The sequence below is a fragment of the Camponotus vicinus genome, unplaced genomic scaffold (assembly GCF_025532165.1).
Source record: "Camponotus vicinus isolate PSW18456_S1 unplaced genomic scaffold, iyCamVici1.0 SCAF_10, whole genome shotgun sequence".
NCBI classification, from domain to species: Eukaryota; Metazoa; Arthropoda; class Insecta; order Hymenoptera; family Formicidae; genus Camponotus; species Camponotus vicinus.
The window spans coordinates 2814474-2841645 of record NW_028141946.1 but is presented as its reverse complement, the minus strand read 5'-3'; the positions used below and the strand labels follow the sequence as shown (position 1 = coordinate 2841645).

Sequence of the window (27172 nt, the reverse complement as noted above, 5' to 3'; positions counted from 1 at the left end):
CTAAGATAATATCAGAAAGAGAGAGGGAGGAAAGGGAGAGAATTCTCAAAAAGAACTTCTCAAAAATGTTATTCTTTTCTACTAATCTTTCTAACAAAGAAATGTTATGATGTTAATGTAATATATAGAATTCTACTACAATATAAAGAATTTTTATCTTAATAACATATTGAATTTTAAAAAGAGTCGTTGCTTCCTCGAGTAATAAAAAGACCCGGACTATGTTAGATATTCGATTTCATCTCTTACAATTCGAAAGCATACTCAATTTTCCCAACGCAACGCGCTACGAATATGAAGTGTCCCTATTCTGCTACTTTATGAATAGAATAAGCATATACATACGTAAAATTCTATATCAAAGTGGCATATTTAATAAAAATATGTATTTGAATATTATACATATATGTATAAAAGAAAAATAGAATTTGATCGATGTGGTTTCTGTAAACGCTGATCATCTAATTTATGAAATGTTATAAGATTCCTAACAGAAGATTTTTAAAAATTAATTTTTAACAATACATATAGAATATCTGCTAATTTGTTAACGAAAAATTAAAATTAATATGAAAATTAAAATAAAAAGCTAAACAAAATGTATAGAAAAAAAACAGCGATTTAAAATAAAAAAAGAGAGGCAAAAGCAAAGAGATACAAGAAATAATTAAAATACATGATTTAATTGCATTTTATTTTATGAATTAATACATACATTTATTATTATAAAGTCAAATTAAAATTACAAAAAATAAAAAAAATAAGATGTAAAAGGAAATAATTAATAATCAGCAGTCGCATATATGTCATATTAAGATATAAAATTTATTCTAAATGGTATGTTATAATAATGTTATTGTGTGTGTGTAAAAAACATGCCTAATAAAGTATCTTTTTATTAACAAACTTAAATGGGGCTATAGTCTATTTACGAACGCTAAAAACGATAAGAAAAAGGAAATGTTCTCACAATAGTCCGATTCCAAAACTTAGCTCCTACTAAAGTTAAGAAGCAGTAATGAATCACTTCAAGAAACTACCAAGATCCTGATCCACAGAAGTAAATCTTCGTTACGAGTTCTTGCGAGTCGCGAGATCCCAATAACCGATAGCATGAAAGAAGGCGAAGAAACGGGAGAGCGAGCGAATGAATGCGAATGTCCGTCTTTCGGATGAAAAATTATTTGACGAGCGAACAAATATACTCTTTTGTCTCCCAGGTGGAGCACTCGCCAACAGAAAATTTTAAAAAATCACGGGCTTGCACTTTTTTAATTAAATTTGCCGCCGACCAGCCGCGCGGCCGCCGCCGTCGCGGTGGACTTGAGAACTCCCAGGAATTTAATTGAAGTCTCTGCATCCTGAGCAACCTTTTGAGAAGAAAAAAAGACCACTACTGTAAATTCGCAGAGCATAAGATAAAGCAAAGGTGACTGAATGCGAATAAAAAATTTGCCAGAAGGCATACAAAAAATTTGGCTAATTGAACCATAGCATAAGTCCGCATAAGTAAGCGCATCCTATCAATGCACGCTCATAAAAATGAAAGATACGATAAAAATATAAAATAATGAATTTTTTCCTAGAATTTGTTGTTTATAGTAGCTGACTTTTATTTTTTGCATCTTAAAAATACTATTTATTAGTAGCTGCTAACAGATAAGAAGCCTTTAATGGTTTGAAGTGCCATAAAGTATTTTGACCGTCAGATTCTCTAAAAGATACTAAAGAGCTTTAGACATGTGTGACGACGAACTGCAAAATCTTAAGGTGAATGTTCCGATGGTAGATAGTTCTCTCGAAAATAGGAGGATGGAAGGAAAAGTGATGCCTCGCTATGGAATAGCGATGAAAGTCGGGAAGTTAAGCGCCTTATGGGATTCTACGAGTTCGAGGTGTTTCGTGGGAAAAGTGCCTTCTACGTCGACGTGCCTCGTGTGCAGACGTGCGCGAAAATGCACCATTGATTTTTATCCGTGAAAAGTAGGCTTCCATGAGCGACTACGAAAGGCTGGATAGAGGAATATCGCGATAGGTAAGCAGGTGCATACTCTAACGCATACTCTGGCGAAAATAAGAGCACAATAAGGAAAAGCTATTCTGAATTTCTTCCAACTCTTCGTGGCAACAAATATTTATTTTGTTATAAATCAATTAATTTAACATGCGTCATCTTAAAAAGAAATTAGACATATTTCGTCCTTTGTGCATGCAATATATCAATCAGACAAATCAATTCGATACCAACAATTAAGTATGCAAATACAGCGAATTGAAAAGTCCATGTTGGTTTTTCCATATAAAAAACTAGTATAGACTATTCAAATAATATTTCTCTCTCTTTATTTTATATATATATATATAGAGAAAGAGAGAGAAATTATTTTGTTTATCACAAAAATGCTATAACTGTATGTCCACTTTATATTTTCTATACATATGTATACATTTTGCCAATGATAATATCTGACATACGATCAAACACACAGTATCGAATACTATTTTTTTTATTTATATTAACTATTACTCGAAAGTCACAAACTTCTTTCTACAAAAAAAAAATTTTACAAAATATTTTATATGGTCAAGTACATACACGTTTGTTCGTTCAAATGCCACTCGTTTTCGACAAATATGTCCATATAAAAAAATATATACAAATGCATAGGTGCACTAATAGATGATCATCAATCAATCGAAATCTAACCCCGTTTTCACCCAACTTATCGTTTTTATACACGCCGTTTTTCCATTTTCTCGCCCCCTTTGTTTTGGCCTCTTGGCTTTACGAAAGGGGCTCTCTTATTCCGAACAGCTCGCCCGGGACAACGTGATCGGAATGCTCATTGGTAATTCAGATCGACCGCGACGCGAGTGTGTTCGTAAGGGTGTGACAGTGGAATAAAGATAGCAGACCTTCAGAAGTTCTATAGATGCTTACTCCAAGAGTCATTCTTGTGTCAGAAGTAGTGAAACGGATCGGGATATGGGTCGGCCAGTTGGATTGAACTGAATAAAATATCTCTCTGATACTTAAGCTTTTGCTCACGCAAACTTAATCTATACACCGTACCGTAACGTATACAGACAAATATTCTCTGAAACGGACTCTTATCGTCATTATTAAAATAAAAAGCAAATTTGCTCGGCTCTGGTTATCAAATACACACATATACAAACCTGACATTTTTCCTTCGATAATTCAAATATCGCTTTTTTAGCCCGTTTTTTCGCCCATTCATGTTTTCCACAACTTAATATTTCTATCGCAACATGCACATTGTGCGATAGTTTCGATACAAAAATTCAACAAAAATTGCAAAATAAACATAACTCGCGGCGGTCGAGAATATTCACGCGCACGGTTGGTGATCCAATGATAAAAAGAAACTCGTCACATGCGGCATCAATATTTTCTCCTCTCTTCTTGGGATCAGTCCGTATCATTCCTTAGAATCCGGAACGTCTGGTATTTTATATTAAAAGTCTCAGCCCCGCGTTCTTATGCTATCATGGCATTTTTGTTCGGATGTGGTTTACGTGAGGGACGTGGGATTGTGTGTATCTCGAAATCTCTTTTCCAGAACTACCTCGCTTTCAGAAATCTGACTGATACCGTGGCTCCGGAAAGTCGCAGAGGATATGCGTGCCACACGTGCACACATCACTGGATTGATATTTATGGGATTTCATAATTGTTTTCGAAATACCCGTCGCATCTAAGTCGATCTCGCAATTCTCGCATTCCTCTTACGCGATAATAAACGAAGCTTATATCGATCGATCCATATATACCATTTACGTATAGCTGAAATCCAAACGTATCTCGGATTGCATTTCCATTTCCAAGCAAATTAAGATTTACGAACAAAATTCCAGCGGATGGGTTCTCCATATTCGTATCGTAATTGCTTTATACAAGAAATATCGCGGCACCGAAAGCTTATTCCGCATGAGGGAGATAAATTCTTCAAAATTGTTAAAATTTATTGAAAATATATCTCAATTATTCGTCAGCCTGTGTGCGAAGGATAAACAAGTTTTCGAATATTTTCTTCATATGGAATTTAATTTAATTTTTTAATGATAATTATTACATACCCCTCGCAATTACCGTTAAATAATTAAAAAGATATTTAATTTATGGAACATCAAGTATTGTTTATATAAGTCATCTCTCTCTGTTGATAATAAACGCCTCGAAGTGACATTATTCTAACAAAGTTTCGATACAGGATCGCGCGATAATCGAAGTTAAACTCGAGGTACGACGGGAAATAGACTATGCTATATTCGGAAAGCTCAAATCTGAAGAGCAAAGTACTTCGTGGTGGTGCTTGGAGACACCATTCTCCGTCGTATGGAACAGCGTGGAAATTCAAAAGCGCATGTTTGTCGTCCACTCGGCGAACCCTTCTGAAAATTGGCCCGGTGTCACCGGAGAATTTCAGTACCCTCTCTTGTGGCCCTGTCCACGTGGAGCGCAAGGGAATCCAGTAAAATTAAATCAAGGGGACTTTCGTCCTTTCGTCCGTCGAAAAGCCGCGGGACAGCTATTACTACATATGTGTATTCATGTTACTGCCGAACAATGACTCTCATTTAAATGTTATCGATTCAAAGACCACATACACATTTGTATCTTGCCATTTTAATAAGCGCGGTATATTTTTTAAAATGAATATGATATTTCTATATTTTGATTAATTTTTACATATCTTGCTTTGCATTGCGAATCTTGTGCTTGCTCTTGCATAAAATTGAGATGATAAATATTAATAACTTTATACAAAAATATATAAAGTAATGAAATAAGAAATGTATATTAAATATGCCGAAAAATATATTAACAATATGTAAAAAAATCGATATCATTTGTGAATTTTTATAAGTTTCCCCGCATTGTTGGTGCCTATGCATTTAACATGGTGTTGTAAATCTTTTGAATCTAGGCCTCTTTAACATCGCCCGTTTTTCGGAAATGGTGGAATGGTACCGTAAGGTATATCCGTTGGATAGCTTCCAGAACGCGGTTGCAGCAGCTTTGGGGTCGAAATATCGCGACGGTTGTGGGGTTGGTATTACTGATATTAGCGTCGCCAGTAACTCTTTCGAAATAGTCTTGGCACGTACCAAGCTCGTGTTAACTTCTTCCTTTTCTTGAATCACGGCTTCCGAATTACAGACGCTCACTCTCGCGCATCCTTTGACGATTATTGCGATCTATTAGTTTGCGATTAATTACATATTTTCCAGCTAAACAACAGATGTACAGATTGCTACTTTAAATATCCATTCCATATTATGAGCTCTTATTAATTCATTACAATTTTCTCGTTGTAAACATATCATATTGAAACGCACAAAGCCCCTAGGTATATGAAAAATATATATGAAACATTTGGAAACAATATCGAAGTGTTATGAGAGAATGACAAACAAAATAGCTGCAAGTTGGATCGATCTTATTCGAAAACACGCGAGAAATGAAGTTTTCCTGTACCACATTGGATATAACGGACGAGCGCATTTTTTAAAATTGGCATCGATGTACGAGCTATGTCGATCTTTTTTCAGATTCTGTTTCGCCACATCGTATATCAATGGAATAGGGATTTGGACACGAATACCATCAAGTTTGATTCTGCGCTCGTATGACGCTTTTCCTATTGCTATTTATTTTGCTTCATTCTTCGATAGTCATTCACCTCGCCTCACGCCTTTTCTTATTCACTGTTTTGATAGCAAAGCGTGAAAATGCATACTCAACGGCTATTTACATAATGATAAAAGTCAATATTCTTATGCGATTTGAATCAGAGTTCCAATCTTTCACAGATAAGAGATTTTATATTTTTTATAATAATAAATTAAGATATAATTATAGAAAATTATAGAGATATAATGATATCTTTCTATAATAGAGTATTATAGAGAGACATATTATATTTATGAATACATCTTATTTTTTATTATTTTTAACATTTTTATTTCGACAAGAAACGCCCGTGTCAAGTAAGTACATAGTTCATGTATGTAATGAGAAATTTAGAACAAGCCAAGGTGTAATTAAAGTACGTACTTATATTATTACTTTAATGCTTTTATCACATTATTATATTTTCTGTAAGTTCTCTTTATGTTTTATACTTAAAAGAATGAAATGTCATATTAATATTATAAAATACCCTTATGCGCGCTTCTAAAGCGCGCTCCTTTACAAGCTAATAAATTATCTCTTCGTAACATGATTGTGTCGGAAATGTATTTAACATGACACCTATATTTACCGATATATGAGTAAGTTATGAGATATATGAGTAAGTTATTTTCTGTTTTATATGAAAGGCATTTGACATTTTATAATATGATAACGATTATCGAATTATAAATGTCACATCTTTTAATATCAATTACAAAGATGTGCGATTATATATATAATAATTATGAACAATAAGTGAATCAAAGAGAGCGCAGAATCAATCTTTTCGTTATATAAAAATATATCATGTAAGTACGACTCACCCCAATTCTCAAAGTCCGCAAACGAAGTCACAGGAATTATGGATACACTTGATATATAGTTTTATTAACAGCGTACACTGTCTCGAAATTATCTTGAGATCTGAAAAGATGACACGTTTTCAATTTAACAATTCTAGAAATGAAGTAGGATGTAGATTAGCTCTATGCACTCTACACTGACACGATGTCACTAGCACGCTGTCTTTCTCGTTGGCGAAACTTGTCACACGTTCATTTTCACGTATCACCATAATTCAGTCATAACATTTTATACCGTATAATGTTCATCCTCGCACAAAATTTGTCATTAATAGCACACAAAGATCACGTGTCAATTTCGAGTACTTAGATATTTTTGCATATATCTTTAGAGATAATAAAAAGTGTCTGCTTAAATATATACATTTATATTGAAAATTAAATCTCTCGAATATAATCTAAGATTCCAAACAAAATATATTAATTAATAACAAATCAATGCAACCTATTTTTCACCACAATTAGGCTTATTATTTTCCTACATATTTTTCCTAACAAAATACTACATATTAAAGTAAATTTCAACACACATCTCACTAAAATTTCCGACTTTAAAATATTTTTAAATTAAAAGATGATATCAAAACATTTTTACAAAAGCACTAAATGCATAGCGCATTCGCATCAACTCTATATTTTTATTATTTTTATTATTAATTATTATTTCTATAATATTACTATTCTACTATTAATATAATCAACTATTATGTCGAGCTACCTATAAATGCAAGCGCTTTTTATTGGTTATCGGTCGTGGCCTCTTTCACGCATACACGCGTGCTTATTCATTGTACAACAATGTCGAGTAGATGGTTTAATTGCGAATTATTGAGCCATTGCGAAATTCAATTGCCATATAGGTTCTACTCACGCGTCTCACCCGCACGCATAGCACGCAAGTGAAATCGTGCGTGTAAAACGCCTCACCGATGCCCAACGCGCATCCATACGATTCTTCCCATTTTCATAACGGAATTCAGTTTAATGAACACGCGTGTTTTATCGTATATAGATGCTCATTATTTTCAGTTTACATATCGTAAAACACCGGAGAAATATGTATAAATGTCTCGTCTTACACAGCAATTAAATAGTTACAACATAAATTTCTTAATATTAAAATTTAAAAATAATGAAGTAATATCATATATCCTGTAAAATCATAAAAGAGAATAAATTATAAATTATCAAAAGGCAAAAAATAAATTAAAAATTATAGCAAAAAATAATCCGTTTATTTTACTTTACACTGTTATTTTTGTAGCTAATAACATCGTAATAACCATAATAAAAACTTTGTAGTAGTTACATTATTAAGTTTATATATTTGAACATTCTGTTTTAATTTCAATGATAAATTATATAAAAAATTCTTAAATGAGACAACGGCTGGAATTTTGTAGAGTATTTCGAACTTTTGACTAAATAAAAAAAAATACAACTGTACGTGAATGCAAAAAAATGGCGTATTTTATTTTAAATTAAATACCTCTGTGAACGGCTGAGAGGAAAAAAAAACATTTTCAATGAAATGTTTCGTTAAATCAATTTTCTTTTTAACTTGATTTAACATAACAAAACTATTCGAATTTCATTGAAAAAGATCGAAGCTTCTGATGAACACTGTAAATGCTAAATATTTTATTTTATAGTGTCATTCTATGTACATAGGCATTTTTTCATATGTGCTCGATATTTTTAATCATATATGCTTCAATGAATGAATTCTTATATGCTCAATATTTTCAAAATAAATTTATTGACACTGCATATAAAATATACCATTATCTTAATTAATATAATTATTAAAGTAATTTAATGAAGCAATTATTTTCTTGTTAACATAATCATTTGTAAATTGCTGTTTATTTAGCATTAACTTTAGTGCACTGAATAATTTAGAGAGAAATCTATACATTAATATAAACCAAACTTGATTTGATATATCTGTAATTATTGTAATAATATAGGATTATTATAATAATACAGGAAAAAAATCTATATCTGATCTGATATTCTATATCTGATCATCTATTATAGCTAATCGAAAAATTAAAACAAAAGTGCTGCATAAAAAATCATTTAAATCTTTTATTATATAAAAATGTGATTGTGCTTATATAATAAAGATCTCTACGAAGGGTCAATTTCTTATCAATTTCGCATATACTGCGCATGATACTCGCGGTGCATTGCCCTCGAAGCAACGACCTTAATCCCGCGTGATTAATCCGTAACGAAGCAATCCCGTAGGAGATCAAACAGCTTCACATTCAATTTCTAATATAAGCCTAAGCATTTGAAACAATAAAATATGATTGGCACAATTCGAGCTACACGAAATCTCAATCAACTAAAACACTTTTTGTGTCTCTTCACTATCCCATCGTTCAGTAACACTGTGTAGCCAGAGAACAATTCGACAAACCCAAAAACGCTTTTTGCACACGGTCTTAAAAATCTTAAGGGAATGAAAAACTACGGAAACGCACTGACGATGGCTCCGAAAAGTTTCGTTGGCGATCCCGATCGATAACGACTCACACGTCAATTTCGCGGGATCAGCGCATCGATCGGTTATTCAAACGCGACCAGAGAATATACGACCCCATCACGAGGAATGCACACACGCGTACGTCGTCACACGCACTGCCGCGAACCTGCGAAATGTCCGCGAGTAACGCAAAACGACGAATGAACGGAAGCTCTGCGCTTGAAAGCTCGCAAGCCCCACCGCCCTTTCAGCGCGTGCGGACTGGAGCGAACTTGACCGATCGGAGGCGACCGACGCCGAGGGTGCACGAAGAGCAATGGACGGGAGGGTTTGACATATCGCTGCAAGATAATTAATCGGTAGAAATATAATGCCTGATCAAGAGTGCAGCAAAGCTCTCGCTTTTTTCTGACGCGGTTTTTCATCCGCTATTTGTGCAGATCTGAAAAAGAAAAAACTACGAAGCAGTTCATGATAGAGTAATGGCGCTATTAATTTCTTCATAAAAATTTAATACTAATAAGCTCTGTATCCTTTTCGTTAATCCGTTCTTTATTTGAAAATTATTTTCAAAAATAATACGAATCCATGCTCTCTTCTTCATAGAAATATATCGAGCTTTAGCATAAAATGAACCATTTATTAGCATAAAGCTTTTACAAGCGTATTTATGTAAAATAAAATAACGAAACAAACGAGTGTTTCTAGATTCTTGAAATTCTAAATTCTTTTTAAATCTACTTCATCACCACTTCATGACAATTTCGCGGATCCGTTTAAGATACAGGCTTTTACTTTTCGCGTGGCAATAAAAGAAAGAGTCGATAAAACGAAGTGACAATGAGATAACGTTTACGTATCCGTCGGAATCCACAGGCAGCATCGAAAAGCTCTGATTCTCCAAGCAGGCAAGGTCGGTAACCAATTTACGACCAGCACCAGCCAGCGGCCAGTATTTTACGCCCCGAAAAGAAAAGAAGAAAAGAAAGTAAGCCGCGGACAGAGACGAAAAGTGAAAGAAAAAAAAAGATGGCTTGCTCCAATCGAATTCATTTCCATCCGTGTCCAAGTACCGAATCTGCCGGCTTGGACGAGCGATTCTGTCGTACGTAAAATTCATTGTCAATACCCTTCCGGTTGATCGTAGTGGCGAAGCATTCAAATAGAACAAAGAAGCTTACACTGAAAGCGAACGGAACGGCACCAACCGTCTCTTTACTGTGAATTTTTAGTTAATCCCGTGGGGATATCGTGTCCGACGCGATCGCAAAGCAGCAAAAGAACAACATTTAAGTCTATTTAGAGCGATCAAGCGCCGGCAAGTGTTTAGGATTTGCAAGGAATGTATCAGTATAGGTAAAACACAGCAAATAAGCTTCTACGGCAATCCCATCATTGATGAATACCGTTCTTCGGATGTGGTCGGATAATTAAATACCGTCCATTCCTCTACAAGCTTTGATCCCTCCAATCAGTACGTTGCAACATATTCGAGTAAGGTACGCAACCTTTGTACGCTCCTCGACGCTTTTACGAAACAAATTGAAACGGACTCTGAATGTTTAATGTTCAGACACCTATATCCGGCCGCGAGAGCATGCTTTTTTTCATGTTCAACCTACAACAGTTTCTCTCTGCACTTTGAAATTTGTTAGCGTTCTGCTGGAACAAACAATACTGGCGATGTGCAAAGCTCGACGCTAATTAAATAGAGATCTTGTCATCTATATTGCTCTACATCCTCGATTTTCTATGCAACATTTCGCGGAAACGTTAACATTCTTTTTAATTGTGTTGTTAAAAACTTTTAACAAATTTTTAACGGGTTATCTCGTTGATTTTAATGGTGACGCGCGTAATAATGTAAACAAAATAAAAGTAACAAGTAAACTTTATGATAGATATAAAATAAAATTACTTTTACATTTCCTATTTTCTCACGAATAAATTAAAATCGATCGAATAATTCGACAAAACGGGTCGGTTTCCTTTGTCAGATTAAGTTTCAGCAACATAGGAATCTATCATTTGTATCATATTTTCACGAAAATTGCGTTGGCCGTCTAAAGCTCTTAATTTTACAAAGTAATACAGGAACGACGTTTGAGGCAGAACGAGGCCGAGGCCGGCGGCGATGCGCATCGCTCATCAGAACCAGTATAGCCGTGATACTAGAGTTACTCGTCAAATATTTACCTCGGGTGATGCTGGCGCCAGGCAAGTGGTATCCCAGCTGATACTGCTTCGTCGAAACGAGAATACGTTCACGTGAAAAATGTTTCGTAGTCCATCGTTTAATTGTTGATAGATATGTGAGCGATCTTTCTCCGCAATTCATCCTTAAACTCGAAAGCAACAGCTCGTTCGCGAAACATGTTCGATTATTATCGTTTCATCTCTTGAACATTTTTCTTAAAAGCATTTGCGAAAAAATCTGACGATAGGTACTCATGTATATAAGAGAAAAATCAGAATTTATTATAAAAACCATCTGTATAGAACGTTTGTAAAAGATCCACATTTATTGTAATATACTGCAAATAGCGTTATAAATTGAATAAAACTGGAAATAGAAGCAAATAAAATTAATGAATATACATCAATATTATGAAATATTTAAACAATTTACTACAACCGCACATGTCGCATCGATAAAATTAATCTATTAAATTTTCTAAAATTTATTCACTTTTTTTATATATTATATAAAAAATAGAATGTATTATAAAAAAAATATTATATTATACAATTAATTATAATAACTATAAGAAATTAGGCTCGGTGTATTAAAACATAAACTTAAATTTAAAGGCAATAAGAACTAAACGCGGATGGTAGTGCGTAAGTTCAACGAGAAATAAGTTTTCGTTGAAACTTATTTGTGTGCACAGGGCACAAATTTTCTTGGTACGATACCAAGCAAATTTAAATAATTCTCAATTCGAGAATTTATTTAATTATTATCCCTCTTTCCCCCCTGTAATGTTGTAGGCGAGAAAAATATCGGGCCGAAAGTCGCTGAATCGGGAATCGAACCCGAGTCTTTCGCTTGCCGGGCGACTGCTCTTACCACTGAGCTATTCAGACCCTTCAACTCGATACTTCTCGGTCGCCCACAATTATATATTAAATTGAAGAATAACGCCATCTTCCGCCGGCGTGAAATTTGAATAACTATAAGAAATTAGGCTCTGTGTATTAAAACATAAACTTAAATTTAAAGGCAATAAGAGCTAAACGCGGATGGTAGTGCGTAAGTTCAACGAGAAATAAATTTTCGTTGAAACTTATTAAATTGTGGGCGACCGAGAAGTATCGAGTTGAAGGGTCTGAATAGCTCAGTGGTAAGAGCAGTCGCCCGGCAAGCGAAAGACTCGGGTTCGATTCCCGATTCAGCGACTTTCGGCCCGATATTTTTCTCGCCTACAACATTACAGGGGGGAAAGAGGGATAATAATTAAATAAATTCTCGAATTGAGAATTATTTAAATTTGCTTGGTATCGTACCAAGAAAATTTGTGCCCTGTGCACACAAATAAGTTTCAACGAAAACTTATTTCTCGTTGAACTTACGCACTACCATCCGCGTTTAGCTCTTATTGCCTTTAAATTTAAGTTTATGTAACAATTAATTATGTATTCGATTTTGCTTATTATCACAATTTAGTCTTTTATATCTATTTTTATATATTTTATGTTCATTTTGAATTGGAGACTGCATTTAACTTTAATTTAAAAACTGAATTCAGATAAAAACTGGTTTTAAATTGATATTTTAGATAAGAGAATTGCAAATATTCCTGTTTTTTTTTCTAAATTGTTTAAAATATTGATGACAAATTAAAAATTATTGTATTTTATAAAATATTTCAAAAAAAGTACTAAAATAAATAAGATACAATTCGTGTTAAATGTTAATTCGTGTTATATATTAATGCTAATTAACCAGTGCGTATTAACCAATTCACTGGTACACCCGAAATCAACGTTTTGTATCAAAACTGGTGAGAGCAAATAAATTCGTATTTTACATGAAAGTTTATCTATAAGGGGTTTTTTGCGTCGCTGGTGACGAATCAAGGGTCGAAATTTCAAAATTCAAAATGGCGGATCCAATATAGCGGACTAATTTTATTTTATTATGGAGAAGATCAAATTCAATTTGTTCGCGTTTTTCGAGTCTCTTATGATGAATCTATAGACAAAATTGCAAAATTTAAACTGGCAGATCCAATATGGCGGTTTCTAGTGATATTCCATTATGGAAATATATCACACTCGGTACGTTTTTTGGTCACAGATAATGGATTAGTTCAAGACATTCAAACTTGAACATATCGAATTTGAATCTTCTCTAATGGAATAACAAATATAATAATAGAATAACAAAATTAATTCACCATACTAAATCCGTCATTTTGAATTTTAAAATTTCGATCCCAAATTTGTCATTAGCGACTCGAAAAATGTGTATCAAGTTTCATGCAAATCCGTTGAAAATTGGCAAAGTTATTCATAGTGGACATATATAGGCCATTACCAGTGTGGCACTTTTTTTACCAGCGAACCGGATTAGAAAGGAAAGATTGGAATCCATGGAAAATCTTCGAATGCTATCGTTAAAGAGTTGTTAAAGAACGATAGTCAGATTGAGAATAATTGTCAAGTTATACGGACGTGTTTTAAGTCTATTCTGTAAGTATTTTGATTTTTGTTATAGTTATTCCCTTTATTTATTATTTATAATTTCCTTATTATTATTGAAGGTGTTTTTTTTTTATTTGTAAGTGCGCAAATACAGTGATAGCATGTGCCGATCAGTTGTGTCGCGCGCGCTCGATACATATCGGCTCCGATCGGTAGATGCAACAATATGTATAATTTTTGGCTGTTTTATATGTTACAAACCACGCGAAAACTAACACAATATATTTTTCTTCACTATTCGCAATAATATTGATCCAATTATCTCAATGATTAAAAAAACACGCGACAGGCTTTCCAATTATCATTAATTATGTATAAGCTAATAGTTAGATGAAATTACAATAAACAAGCATGTAATCAGCAATCTCTAATTAATTGTGTTTCCGCTGATTGATTTTGCGGTATCTTTGCTGGTATGTGGACATTCCATTCTCGCTTGTTTTACCATAATTAGTGGAATGAGTATTAGTACGATTATATTTGACAAAAGAACGTCTGCGAATTTAATCGCTATACGTATTCGATGTGTGTGTGCAAAATAATATTTAAAATAATATTTATTTGTATTTCGAAATATATGCAGGAAAAAAATTAATATTACAAATTTTAACTATAAGAAGTGTAATCATAACATAATTACATTTGTAATCGATTGAGTTTTCTTCAGAATGTAACATAACAGAGATGGTAAAGAGAAAACAGGGAAAATTTCCTATTAAGTCAGCTGATGGAAATTCAGTCCTACAATTATATATATATATATATATATATATATATATATATATATATATATATATATACACACACATACATACATACATACAAGAATAATAATTAATTGATATGACTTTTCGACTAAATTATCAAAATACTCGACTGGCAAGACCTCGTTAAGGAAATTAAATTCGGTGATACTGACTGGATTCTCTAGCGGTTTCCAATTGGACACTACGTTAATGCCAGAGATTAGCGATGAAATATCTCGTGATGGCAATGAGTTTTCCTCGCGAAAATTTTACGTTTACTGTCCTCGAAAACGATTCGCAAATATTAAGTGCCATTCGGCGCTTTTAAATTCTTTTACAAGAATTACTAGCTGCATCGCAAACATATCCACTTTTTCGTTTTAAATTACAGATTTTTTTGATAACATTAATAATAACGATCATTTTTTAAGAGCATTGTCTATTTATTACTTCCTATGGAATTTCTTGATTTCTTATAGCCACATATTCATATCAAATGGAAGAGCGATGGGAAATAGTTACGGCTAAGGATCGTTTAAGGGATGGTAGTCGGGGAGTGATTCCCGTGACAGAGAACCGGGAGAGGGTGTATGGCCCCAGGGGTTAATAGATGGCCAATGTTCCCGCACACTGAGGTCAGACACTGTGTCACCTTCTCCCTGTTCGTCATTACGAATGCAGATTGGACCTCCCGCCATTACCTTGTTCTCTATCTAATCGTCGTCGGAAACGGCTACGAAACTTCCCGGAAAATTGTCCATTGTTCGATGTTGGCCGTACCTTCTATATTGGCATTTGAGCCGATACAATACTGCCACGAAAAGTTGCAGTTGTCGCTCATCATAAATTGACAAGACGCGTTAAACGTTTATTTTCCTAAGTCCTGATCGTGTGGAGAATTGCGTGGAATGAGAAATGATAGAGGAATGACTGACAGAAAAGCTACTGGGTGATGCTTTTTTAAAGCTGAATAGATTGACAATCTCAAATTGCTTTTCTCTCTCCTTCTCTCTTTCACTTTTTCTTTCTTATTCTTTTTCTAGTATAACTGAAGATAACACACTTATATAAAAATACATATACATATATATATATATATATATATATATATATATATATATATATTATTGCAATTAATAAATGAATAACATCTATAACTGCAAAACAAACAGGGAAGGAGAAGATCAGGCGTGTCTAACATCTAACATTTATAACTATGAAAATTGAAAAAATTTACTAAATAATAAATAAATAAGAAACAACATCATCTTGAAAATAATTAGTCTAAAATGATACGAATTTTTATTATATTATTAAATCTATATTATGTATAAATATGGTATAAGATTCCATAATTTTTAATACACATATATTAAATTTGTAGAAAAGATGATGGCAATCGGTTATATGTTTGGTGACCGTAAATAGAAGAGTATAACACAAAAGCCACAGAATGTAGCAATTTTCCGGTTGCGTGGTCGTGAAAAATGACCACTGACAACATTTTCGTGAAGCAGCAACAATGAGCGACATGGCTGTATAGACCATGTACGTAGATTGTTGTACACGTACGACCAATGAACATGACAGATGCGTCGTACCAACAAGACTCGGATGCTTAATGGTTGACGAGCTACTCAATCGCGTTCTCGATACGCTTAATATTCCGAGCAATTGGCAATGACCGTTACAAGTGAAAGGCATCGCTACATATTCCCATGATAATTTGATATAACTTAATGATCACATTTGCGCATTAGTAGCTTCATAAATGCATCTTCACATATTACGATGCAGAATATTCTCATTTCACAGATATATGTGAAAGTATTCTCCTCCGATTTTAATAGGCTCTTTGGATATTCTATATATATAACTTAAAATAGAAATGCATATTTTTTATAAGTATTTTTTGAAAATATTTTAATTGAAATAATCTCTTCAACATATCGAAAATCCATCAAAATCGAACAATGACATTTGTTAATTCAAAATGTAATTGGATTTGCTGAATTAAGATTTACTCATTATGACCAGAATTTAATAATTTCTTTGTATAATTTTTTGTATATTTAAAAAAGTTTTTGTAACATTAGAATCTTCTTCAATTAAAAAAAAAATATATATATAAGAAATAATAATATAAAAGAAAAATATATATAAAAAATTTAAGAAGTAAGTTCTTCATAACAAAATAAGAGACGAAAAAATCAAGAATAAGAAAATTTCGATACAGGTTTCCTTAGCTATAAATCAGGCCTGGCCTCGTGGGCACCCACGGAGCACGAGAAGAGGAGAACATACCCCCTCTTCTCGCGGCTGCCTCTTCCTGTCTTTCCTTTCAGGCCCCACGATCCACCTATCCCCTCTATAAAGGTGCAATTTCACGTGCTGCTAAAATAAGCAATTAAAGCGACAAATTTGTCGAAAATTCTTAAAGAATCCATGAAGATGCAAAGATGAATCTATTCGAAGAAGATGAACATGAAGAAAATAAAAAAAAAATGCAAAATCTGTCTTAACTGATTACACAAATAACGCAAAATCTGTCTCAACTTTCAATTTTGTCGCTGCTCCCTTTCAATTTTGTCGCTGCACCCTTTTCATGTATAAAAATTACCGCTGTAATAGTTCAGCGACAAAAGTTGTCACGTGATCATTTTTGTCGCTCAAACAATCGGTTTCAGCGACTCGTGAAAAGGCACCTTAAGGCTGCCGATTCTCGCGTGCTCTTCCACATATTCGTCAGCTCTATACTCATTGGCTGCGTTCAGCAGAAAAAGCTGCTTTGCAATTGTTGTAAAATTCGTAAACCTGATTGGTGTAGGCTCTTAATTTTGGCTGAATCTAAGAGCATACACCAATCAGATTCACGAATTTTACAACAGTTGCAAAGCAGCTTTTCCTGCTGAACGCAGCTATTGTCAGCATGTACAGTACATGCACGCGACCCGCGCCAGTGGAAGGGGAAGGTCACCTCCAACTTTTTAAATGGGGCACCCTATATGCTTTTGCATATTCTTGTAGCTCATTTCGAGAGCTTTCCAAAACACTATAATTAAGTTAGTTTTCATTAAGTACTTTCCGAATTATGAGGCTTGAAATCATTTCTTAATTTTACATAAACCGTAAAATATCTTGTAAAATATTCATTTTTCGATTATCTTACCTTAATACTTTTATGTACAAAATAATGAGAGGAATCAATTGGTGTAAAGAAAACACATAATTGTTTCGAAAAAAAAATGTAATTGTTAATTGCAAATTACATTTTTTTTTTTCGAAACAATTATGTGTTTTCTTTACACCAATTGATTCCTCTCATTATTTTGTACATAAAAGTATTAAGGTAAGATAATCGAAAAATGAATATTTTACAAGATATTTTACGGTTTATGTAAAATTAAGAAATGATTTCAAGCCTCATCGGAAAGTACTTAATGAAAACTAACTTAATTATAGTGTTTTAGAAAGCTCTCGAGATGAGCTACAAGAATATGTAATAAAAAATAGAGGGTTCCATTTAAAAAAAATAAGTTGATCTTGAAATCTCCTTAATGCCTTCATTTATAAAAATATCGTTTGTACCATACGATGTCCCCCTCTGTGTCAAACATCTTTTGGTATAAAAATTTTTTCATAGCTCTTCAACTTTAGCTAATATTCACATCGGTCACTTTATATGAATCACCCTGTATATATATATACACACATTTTTTTATATAATAAAATGCAACAATTTTTTATAAATGTATATGGTAGATTTAAAAATATAATATTAAATATGTATAATACATATTGCTTTTTAATGTTACACAGCGTATATAAAACATTCTTACTTATTCATAATTAGATGTTTCAGGTGTGGCAGTTAAATATGACATTTCGAAATCGATAAGATGAAACGCAAAACCTATCAATTATGCAATTTTTTCTAGATGCACAAAGTTCTATAAGTTTTATGAATACGATTATTTTAACATGACTGTATGACTATTTATCTTGTATGACTTGTATTTCTTGTATGACTATTTCTCTTTTCTGATATTGAATAAATAATCATTATGTACTATTATCGATTATAATTCACTTTACCAATGAAAACTTCATTCCTACCAAATTATTATCATATTAAACACTCTACATCTTATATTGAACACATTAATCGGCTTTGCCAAGAAATTTCTAATTAAAAGTTTTTTATAGAATAAATCGAAATTATATACGGAGATGTTATATCTGTGGAAAAATAATAATAGCGATAAATACAAATAAATTGGAAGAAGAAATAAAATTAAGAAAGATTCAAGTCAGAAAACGCAATTGATTTAAACAATTTTAATTATAGCATATAATATGTTGTGTTTTTATGTATATAAAAATATTTTGAGGTTACGCGAGAAATAACCAAAAATAATGCTTGAATAATTGGTCTATATAAAGAAATTTATTAAAATAGAAATCACAGAAAATTTTTATTCAGTCTCCCTATAAAATAATGTAGTGGCAAATAAGTGTTACATATAACAATTAATTACATGAAAATTTCACAATTCAAAAAGAGGAAGAGAAAAATAAAAAGTGACCAGCGAAATAAAACTTCCTTAAATATATTATTTCTTTTTATATATATTTTTTTCCAAAATAACCTTTAATTTCACATTAATTGACAAAAAGTATATTATATATTCAATATAAAATATTACATATTTCTGTCTTTTTTTCATTATATTTATAGCAGTAACCTATTAGCAAAACCTGTTTACATTTTTAGTATCAGTTTTTTTGCTATTTACATAACAGTATAATGTACAATCGATTAATAGAGGAAAGAAGACGTAACGAAAGAATACGTTCAATATAAATTTCGCAATTTGCACTGCGGACATTAGTTTTCGATTCTGCTGCGCTCACTTCATATCGGAAATAAGTGTCATCGCGAAACTATTGTGCCAGTTGGATATATATTAATACTGTATGTACTGAATAATTTTATTCTTTAAGAAGTATTTGATATTGATTGATTTGACAATATAAATATATGTAACACAGATTTCTATATATTATATTTAGACCGCTAACAAACAGCTATAACTCATACGAGATATGGAACATGGTCATTTACAATTGGTCAGATTGTTATCGAATATCGCAGAATTCGATATGACATGTCACTTGATAAAATCAAATAAGATGTGATATTAAAAACATGTACATTTAAAACACTTTAAAGTAAAAATAAAGTAATAAATAATAATTTAAAAAACAGTAATTTTGATTATATTTAACATAATACAAATTATCTTGAAATTTTTTAAATCACATAAATAATTAAATTTCTCCTTCATCCTCCGTATACGAAATCAAATATCAAAAAGAGAAAAGCAAATTCTCATTTATACTAATTATTTGAAACGTTTAAATAAAGAAAACATTTTAGCATAAAAATTTTGCAAGTAAAATAAGAATGTGGATTAGACATTGTTCAATATATTTAGTAAAAAATAATGATTATTTAAAAAGGCCGCATAATTTGCAACTTTTAGCATCGATTGCAGCAATATAAATATAAAATGTGAGAATATATAAATGTGAGAATATATAAATATAAGACTTTTTTCTCATGGGTAATTTTGGAACACATGAAATCTTATTACTTTTTTATAAAAGACACATAATACTAAACAACACACTATACACAACAAATTTTGTTTTCATAAGAATAAGAAAATGTTTTGTTATAAAAAAAAATATATATATATATATTGTATATATATAATAAAATTATAACTTTCTAAATTTCTGATTTCTCATATATGTGTATATTTTTTAAATATAATTATTATTTTTTAACCAATTTTGCTGCACATAAAGATAGTTTATATACATTTTAATATAACTGCAAATTGAAATATAACACTATATTTATATATATATATTGTGTTATATTTCAATTTGCAGTTATATTAAAATGTATATAAACTATCTTCATGTGCAGCAAAATTGGTTAAAAAATAATAATTATATTAAAGAGTGATGTTATAGATGAAACTAGGTCTGCCATTTACAAATATACGACTGGAATATACGTATATATACATATAATGTGTGTGTGTGTATGTGTGTATATATACGTATATTCCAGTCGTATATTTATAAATGGCAGACCTAGCTTCATCTATAACATCACTCTTAGTAATCTAGATATATATAATATATAGAAGTCTGCGTATGTGCATCATATTATACCTTTTTTCCATTCTGCAATACACACATCTGCTGTTCGGATGGGACTCGCAAATAGAATAAATTTTTATGAATGATAAAATCAAGACATAGAAGAAAAATAAAAGAGAGGGGATAAAAACTAAAAATTTAAATTTCATTTATAATTATTTAGAAACAATAGAAAAAAAGTAAAATAGTCATTATAATTAAAACTTATCAAGCGAACAATTGCTTTCTGTTTTATATCTATCTTAGTTTCATTCTTTGTAACAATTAGTTCAATAATTTATTATAAGCTTCAATTACAGTACTAATCAGTTTTTTTATACAAACTTTTAGTTTAAGCCCTTCTCCTATAAACGAAACATATCTAACATTTATAAAATATTTTTATTAAAACTAAATTTCTTGCGTACATATAAACATGGATTTATTTATTTTATTACTTTTCAAATATTTCATGATAAACACTTACATTCACTCACTTTCACATTTTTAAAATAAAACGATTAATATTAACAAACAATATTGACGATACATATTCATAAGGATCTTAAGATGCTCTCTATTTTAACAATAAGTGCAAAATTCATCAATTTAAACTTAAAACAAAATTTTACAAAGTTTCTGAAATAAAATAATGCAAGAATGTATACGCCGTTAGTCATGCATTTGCACGCAGTGATGCTTTAATGCGTCATAGAGCTAATAATATAAAAACATAATATGTATAGTATCTAACATAAATATGTATCTAGACGCAAATAATTTAATACAGGCTTATCGAACCTGTCGAGCGCATGTGATTCGTAGCTAAAGAATATGCAGCTAAAATGCTTCACTCCTGTTTTGATTTTGCACATTTGTATGAAGCAGTCTTTTCCTATTTAAATATGATTAAAATCTTCCAATGCTACATCGATTTTTAAATGATGAAGTTTGTTTAATATATATTATTACATATTATGTAATTTGCATAATTCTTTTCATTATAATCATATCTCTTTCTATGATTTAGTGAAATTTCCTCCTCTTATCTTTTCATTTCTTTTCTCCGAAACTATCCGTGATCGACCTATTCTTTACCCTTCTCTAGCATTATAAATACATTTTTCTATGCAATTTCTATTAGCATAGTTTTTACATAATTGCACACGATACTATAACCAAACCGATGCACGCGATAGTAATTTTACATGGGAATAAATTGCACTAGTATGTATATAGTGAAATGATAGGTAGGTGAAGCCAAACGAGACAGCAAAAGCAAAAAAAGAAAAAAATAGGAAGTATAAAAAAATAACAATAAGTAACAATGAAACAATTCATCGGACATCACAGCAACATAAGATGCTTTTACCTGTCTTCTGCATCTTTTTCCATAATGTTCGTTAATTAAAATTAATGAAATTTCTTTTGCAACTCTTCTTACAATCAGGATAAAGAATCAGATAAAGAAGTTTTGCAATTTTTAAAGTACATTTAAATTAAACATAGATATAGCAACATTATAATTAATATTAACCTATCAATAATCTATAATTGTAAAATAATATAAATATTTTATTCTCTTTTCAACATATGAATATTTACATATACATTATTTTGCCTTAAATATAACTATACAATTAATAATAATATCTATATGCACCGAATAATTAAATTCATGCACGTATTTCTAATTGAAAAAATATTTTTAATTCAGTTTTTAATTCAATGCCTCATTAAATAAAAAAAAAAAAAGAATGAGTCAGCAATATATTCAATGAGTCATAATTTTTAAGTATAATCAGTCTAGAAGCGACTGTCACGAACAGTTAAAACGAGTAGTTAAACAGTGCGTATGTATGGATGTAAATGAATATTAATTATTAACATAATTCTTTAATTCATATTAGTAGTATTGTATTTAAAGTCATATGTTAAAAATAATTATTTTAATTAATATTAATATTTCGATAAAGAAAGCGATGAAAATAATATATTCATAATTATTATACATATGGATAACATATGCAATAATTTTAGATTGCGCCCCTTTAATTTTGTGAAGGACGATAAACACCACCATAAAGATGCTTAAATTAGAAATGCCTCCATTTAAAGAAATATTAGAAGAGACTGGAGGAAACGAACAACTTCTAGAAGAGCTACTGGTTAAACTTCGACTATGGTTGAAGCAGCAAATTCATCTTCCTGAAGGTTTGCATTTTTAAATTCAAAGAAAAAAAAATAAGGTCTTATTAGTCAATTTATTACATATCATCTTCAAATCTAAAGAGCATATTTCGTATAAATGTACTGATAAAAATATAATTAAAATATATATACACATAATTTATACAAAAGGAGAAATTATGCGCGAAGAATTAGTTGATCAGAAATCAAATAACAAATATTTAAGAAACAATATTTTCTCTCTTAGTTTATTATAATAAATACATATTATATGTTATGAATCGTCCCCTCCTGAATAATAACCGACTGACAATTCAACATACAAGATCATTATAGAATATAAAATGGCAATTATTTTAAAATTAATATTAATATGTACATTTATATTTATGTTACGAATATATGTTTTACTGTATGTAATAGAGAAAAATATTAATTTTTATTATATCTAGTATACGTATATAACTTTTGCGCGCATAATTTCCACAAAGTGGATTATTTTATTGCTTTTCCAAATCTCATAGCTAAATGTTTAATTATTAATAATTCACAAAATTAATATGTTACAACTTTGTAATGTATATTGGCAGATGTAATAGGATTTCAACCTATTTGTTTATATTTATTTATGATTTCTTTCATTCATGAAATCTTATGCATATCGTATGTAATAATCAACATTATTTTATACTTCACAGATATCTCTGAACAACGATTAAAGTTCTACATTTACAGTGCAAAATTTAATTTAGAAAAAGCTAAGGAACGCTTGGATTTGCATTATACTCTTCGTAATCTAATTCCGGAGGTTTTCGCAACTCGTGACCCATTGGCCGACTGTGTGGTTCGAGTAAATACATATATGTAAGTCTTTAAATAATACTTCAGAGTTGTCGGATTCTTGCATAATATATTAATATGATATTTTAAATCATAAAAACATCTCATATCACTAAAAAGCATTAATCGCAATTTTATATAATAGTATAATATAATGATATACACACAAGTATAATTATACGTAATTATTATACATAGTTAATTTTTTGCTCAATCATTTAAGATCGATTATTTTTGTTTCAAGAAAAAAAAAGAAGAGAAAAAAAGAGAACTCATAGACATATTTTTACAAATATTTCTTTATTTCTTTCAGACAATTTGTAACTCTACCAAAATTAACACCAGAAAATTATAGAATAAGTATTTTCCGGTGGTTACATTCCGACAGTTCTGTATTTGATATATATGAACTTATAAAGTACGTATATCTACAAGTTAAACGTAATATACATAATATGTACAAATAAGACAGTATTATACGTACACAGTACAACAAACAAACAAACAATATTAATGCAACAGGAAGAAATTTTTTAATTTTATAAAAAAATATTTTATATAAATACTTTTTTTATACTTATTTCTCTTGCCGCGTATGCGAGTATGAATGTATTATATATTTTTATAATATTTTTTTAAATTTATGAATTATCGAATCTTATCATGCATTTCCACGATCGTACATAACTATGAAAGAATTTATGCGCAAATCACGAGATATTGTAAAAGCACACTCAAGAAACGCTATATTTAGGATAATATAATCATATAATATTATAAAGAGATATATAAAATAAAAAGAATGACACGCACGGATATAAAAACACAATAACTAACAACGATGGAAAGAAGAAGAAAGAAAAAAAGAAATTGAGCTGTATGCAACATTCTACAAGCTTTTTATATTATTATGATTCACGCGATTCTCTTATTTACTGACGAAATTATTATGTAACATTATTAGGTAAAGCGATTTCGATTTCACAGGGTCGCGCTATCCAGCTGATCCAATCACAACGGATCGATCTTTCGCTTTATTCTGCACGATCTGTAAAATCTTTTCTCTCTCTCTCCCTCTCTCTCTCTCTCTCTCTCTCTCTCTCTCTCTCTGCGTAAGTTAAATATGCAAGTCCTTTTCTCTTGTGCTTGCTATTATCGATAATGAGATAGAAACAAGATACTTCCACGCCCTGCTTTTTCCTCTACTCTACTACGGTTCCACTATCTTCAACAGTACACATCGAGAGGAAAAGCTAAAATCGATAACTTCGATAAAACGAGATAAAAAAGAAAATGCAGGAAAAATTGTTGGCCTTTTTTCTGTGCAGATTCTTATACAATATCTCGAGATTAGATAATTTTATAGTTTTTATTAAATGAGAAGCAACTCGGGACAAATTATATTTAATAAATTTGGTGGACGATAATTGATTGTTATTATATATATATATATACCTACATACCTACATACATATATACATATATACCCAAAATATAAATATTATACAAATTTTTATCCATCTTTGTAAAAATATCAAGATAAAATCAATAAAAATATACTATTTTTTTAAATATTACACAGATATTTCTGCATGATAGCGGATACACGTATAGAGGAAGATATAGTTAATTCCGATGTTCTGATTTATGATTGTACCAATTTGACTTTCGGTCATATTTTGAAGTATACACCAGTTGCAGTAAAAAAACTCGACACTATTCTGGTATTTAAGAAAAAAATAATTTCTTATATGTATATACTATACATATAATATATACTTTACAAAAATTAATACATATAATTATACTTTACAAAAATTAATTTTTATTATTCAATTTATATAGGAATCGTACGGTTCAAGATTAAAAGCAATTCATGTGATAAATGCACCAAGTTTTATTGATGTCTTATTGACATTAGTTAAATCAGTAATGAAGGCAAAACTTGTTAACCGAGTATGTTGTAATTTAAAACCGAATATAATTTAAAACTAGAAACTTTATATTTCATGTGTATATGGATTGGAATAATTATAGTTTATAATTACAGTTTTAACTGCAGTTATAATATTTTAGATACATCTTTATACATCCGGAATAGAATCAATATATGGGATTATACCAAGATCTCTTTTACCAGTAGAATATGGCGGTGAACAACCATCACTGAGTATTTTATTAGGTACAATATTTTTGACGAAAAATATACGTGTTTTTATCAGTGACTTTATTTCGATTTTTAATATTTAAAACGAAATATTAAAAATAAATGATGAACATTTTCACTTGAATATTTATCTATATGTAATAAAAAATATTATCTCTTTAATTATCATGCAGCTTAACAATAATTATTTTATTTTCACAATAAACTCTTTTAATTAAATATCTAAACCTAAGAATTCCTTTAATTATTTTATATGTATTATATATGTGTGTATACATATACACACACACACACACGCGCGCACGCGCACGCGCACGCGCACGCACGCACGCACACACACACACACGCACACACACACACACGCACGCGCACGCATACACACACACACACATATATATATTTAAAACATTTCTTCTTATATACAAATTAATATTTTCAATATATATTTAGAATGTAAAAAATATACTGAAAAATCTTCAAATTTCTTTGATATTGTTTCAGATATGTGGAATGCAAAATTTATGGAACGAAGAGAATGGTTCCTAAAGCAAGAAAAAGTTAAAGTTAACGAATCTCTCCGATCAAATTCTGTAATAAACCCGGACAATCTATTCGGAGTTTCTGGAACATTTCGAAAATTGGACATTGATTAATATGAATATGTTATTTTAAAGATATTATTTTATATTATTTTAAAGATATAGATAATAAGATTTATGTTATCGGATATATATACATACAGATATATGCACACACATAAAAAGTTATATGTAATGTAAAAAATTTTTAAAAGTATTAATATTTTCATAGAATAAAATAAATTTTATATTGACATTGTACGTAAAAAACAAAAATTATAGCATACAATATAGCAGATTATTTAGGCATTATTTAGCATAATAAATGATAAGTATATGTCAAATTACACAAAAAATGCACTGAAAAAAGGGTCAATAATTGAATAATAAAAAAAAATTATAGTTGAGATTCCTATTTTCAAAATTATTACTACTATAACATTGATAATAATAACTTTGTGCGTAGTAATAATAACTTTAAATATAATTGCCGCTAAAAATATATTTATATAATTTATATACATTTATGATAATTGTCTTGTAACTATATATAGATTATTTTATTATCAACCAATTGTCGTAAATGCGAAACAGACAAACGTTCGATAAAACACGATTGAACATATAATTCTAAAACTATCGATGCTGTCGACTATATTTCGAATGTGAG

General features: G+C 30.6%; 2 protein-coding genes across 8 annotated transcripts in view; one reads left to right on the top strand and one right to left on the bottom strand.

Moving 5' to 3' along the window:
* The window catches only part of LOC145960603 (TWiK family of potassium channels protein 7), a 261015-nt gene that overhangs the window by 192156 nt on the left and 41687 nt on the right, over window positions 1–27172 (bottom strand). The window contains exons 1-3 of one of the 7 annotated variants that reach the window (XM_083080193.1): window positions 8993–9233; window positions 6707–6890; window positions 6526–6625 (exon numbers count right to left, since the gene is read on the bottom strand). The exons of 1 other annotated variant lie outside the window; for it this stretch is intronic. The gene's annotated coding sequence lies outside the window, so the exon portion shown is untranslated. Of the gene's footprint in view, window positions 1–6525; window positions 6963–8053; window positions 8166–8992; window positions 9234–27172 lie in introns of those variants that run through there. 5 more of the 7 variants (XM_083080195.1, XM_083080192.1, XM_083080196.1 and 2 more) reach the window with 5 other exon arrangements.
* Window positions 19372–26909, top strand: LOC145960605 (alpha-tocopherol transfer protein-like). Its single transcript, XM_083080201.1, has 8 exons — window positions 19372–19486; window positions 22768–22941; window positions 23616–23781; window positions 24071–24175; window positions 25340–25481; window positions 25603–25713; window positions 25834–25939; window positions 26426–26909. The coding sequence occupies exons 2-8, from the start codon at window positions 22815–22817 to the stop codon at window positions 26575–26577; spliced, it is 909 nt and encodes a 302-aa protein (XP_082936327.1). The 5' UTR covers window positions 19372–19486; window positions 22768–22814; the 3' UTR covers window positions 26578–26909.

Coding starts and splice junctions, on each gene's coding strand:
- LOC145960605 (XM_083080201.1), top strand. CDS start 22,815: ATGCTTAAATTAGAAATGCCTCCATTTAAAGAAATATTAGAAGAGACT. Junction 23,782..24,070: donor GTTCGAGTAAATACATATAT/GTAAGTCTTTAA, acceptor TATTTCTTTCAG/ACAATTTGTAACTCTACCAA. Junction 24,176..25,339: donor GATATATATGAACTTATAAA/GTACGTATATCT, acceptor AATATTACACAG/ATATTTCTGCATGATAGCGG.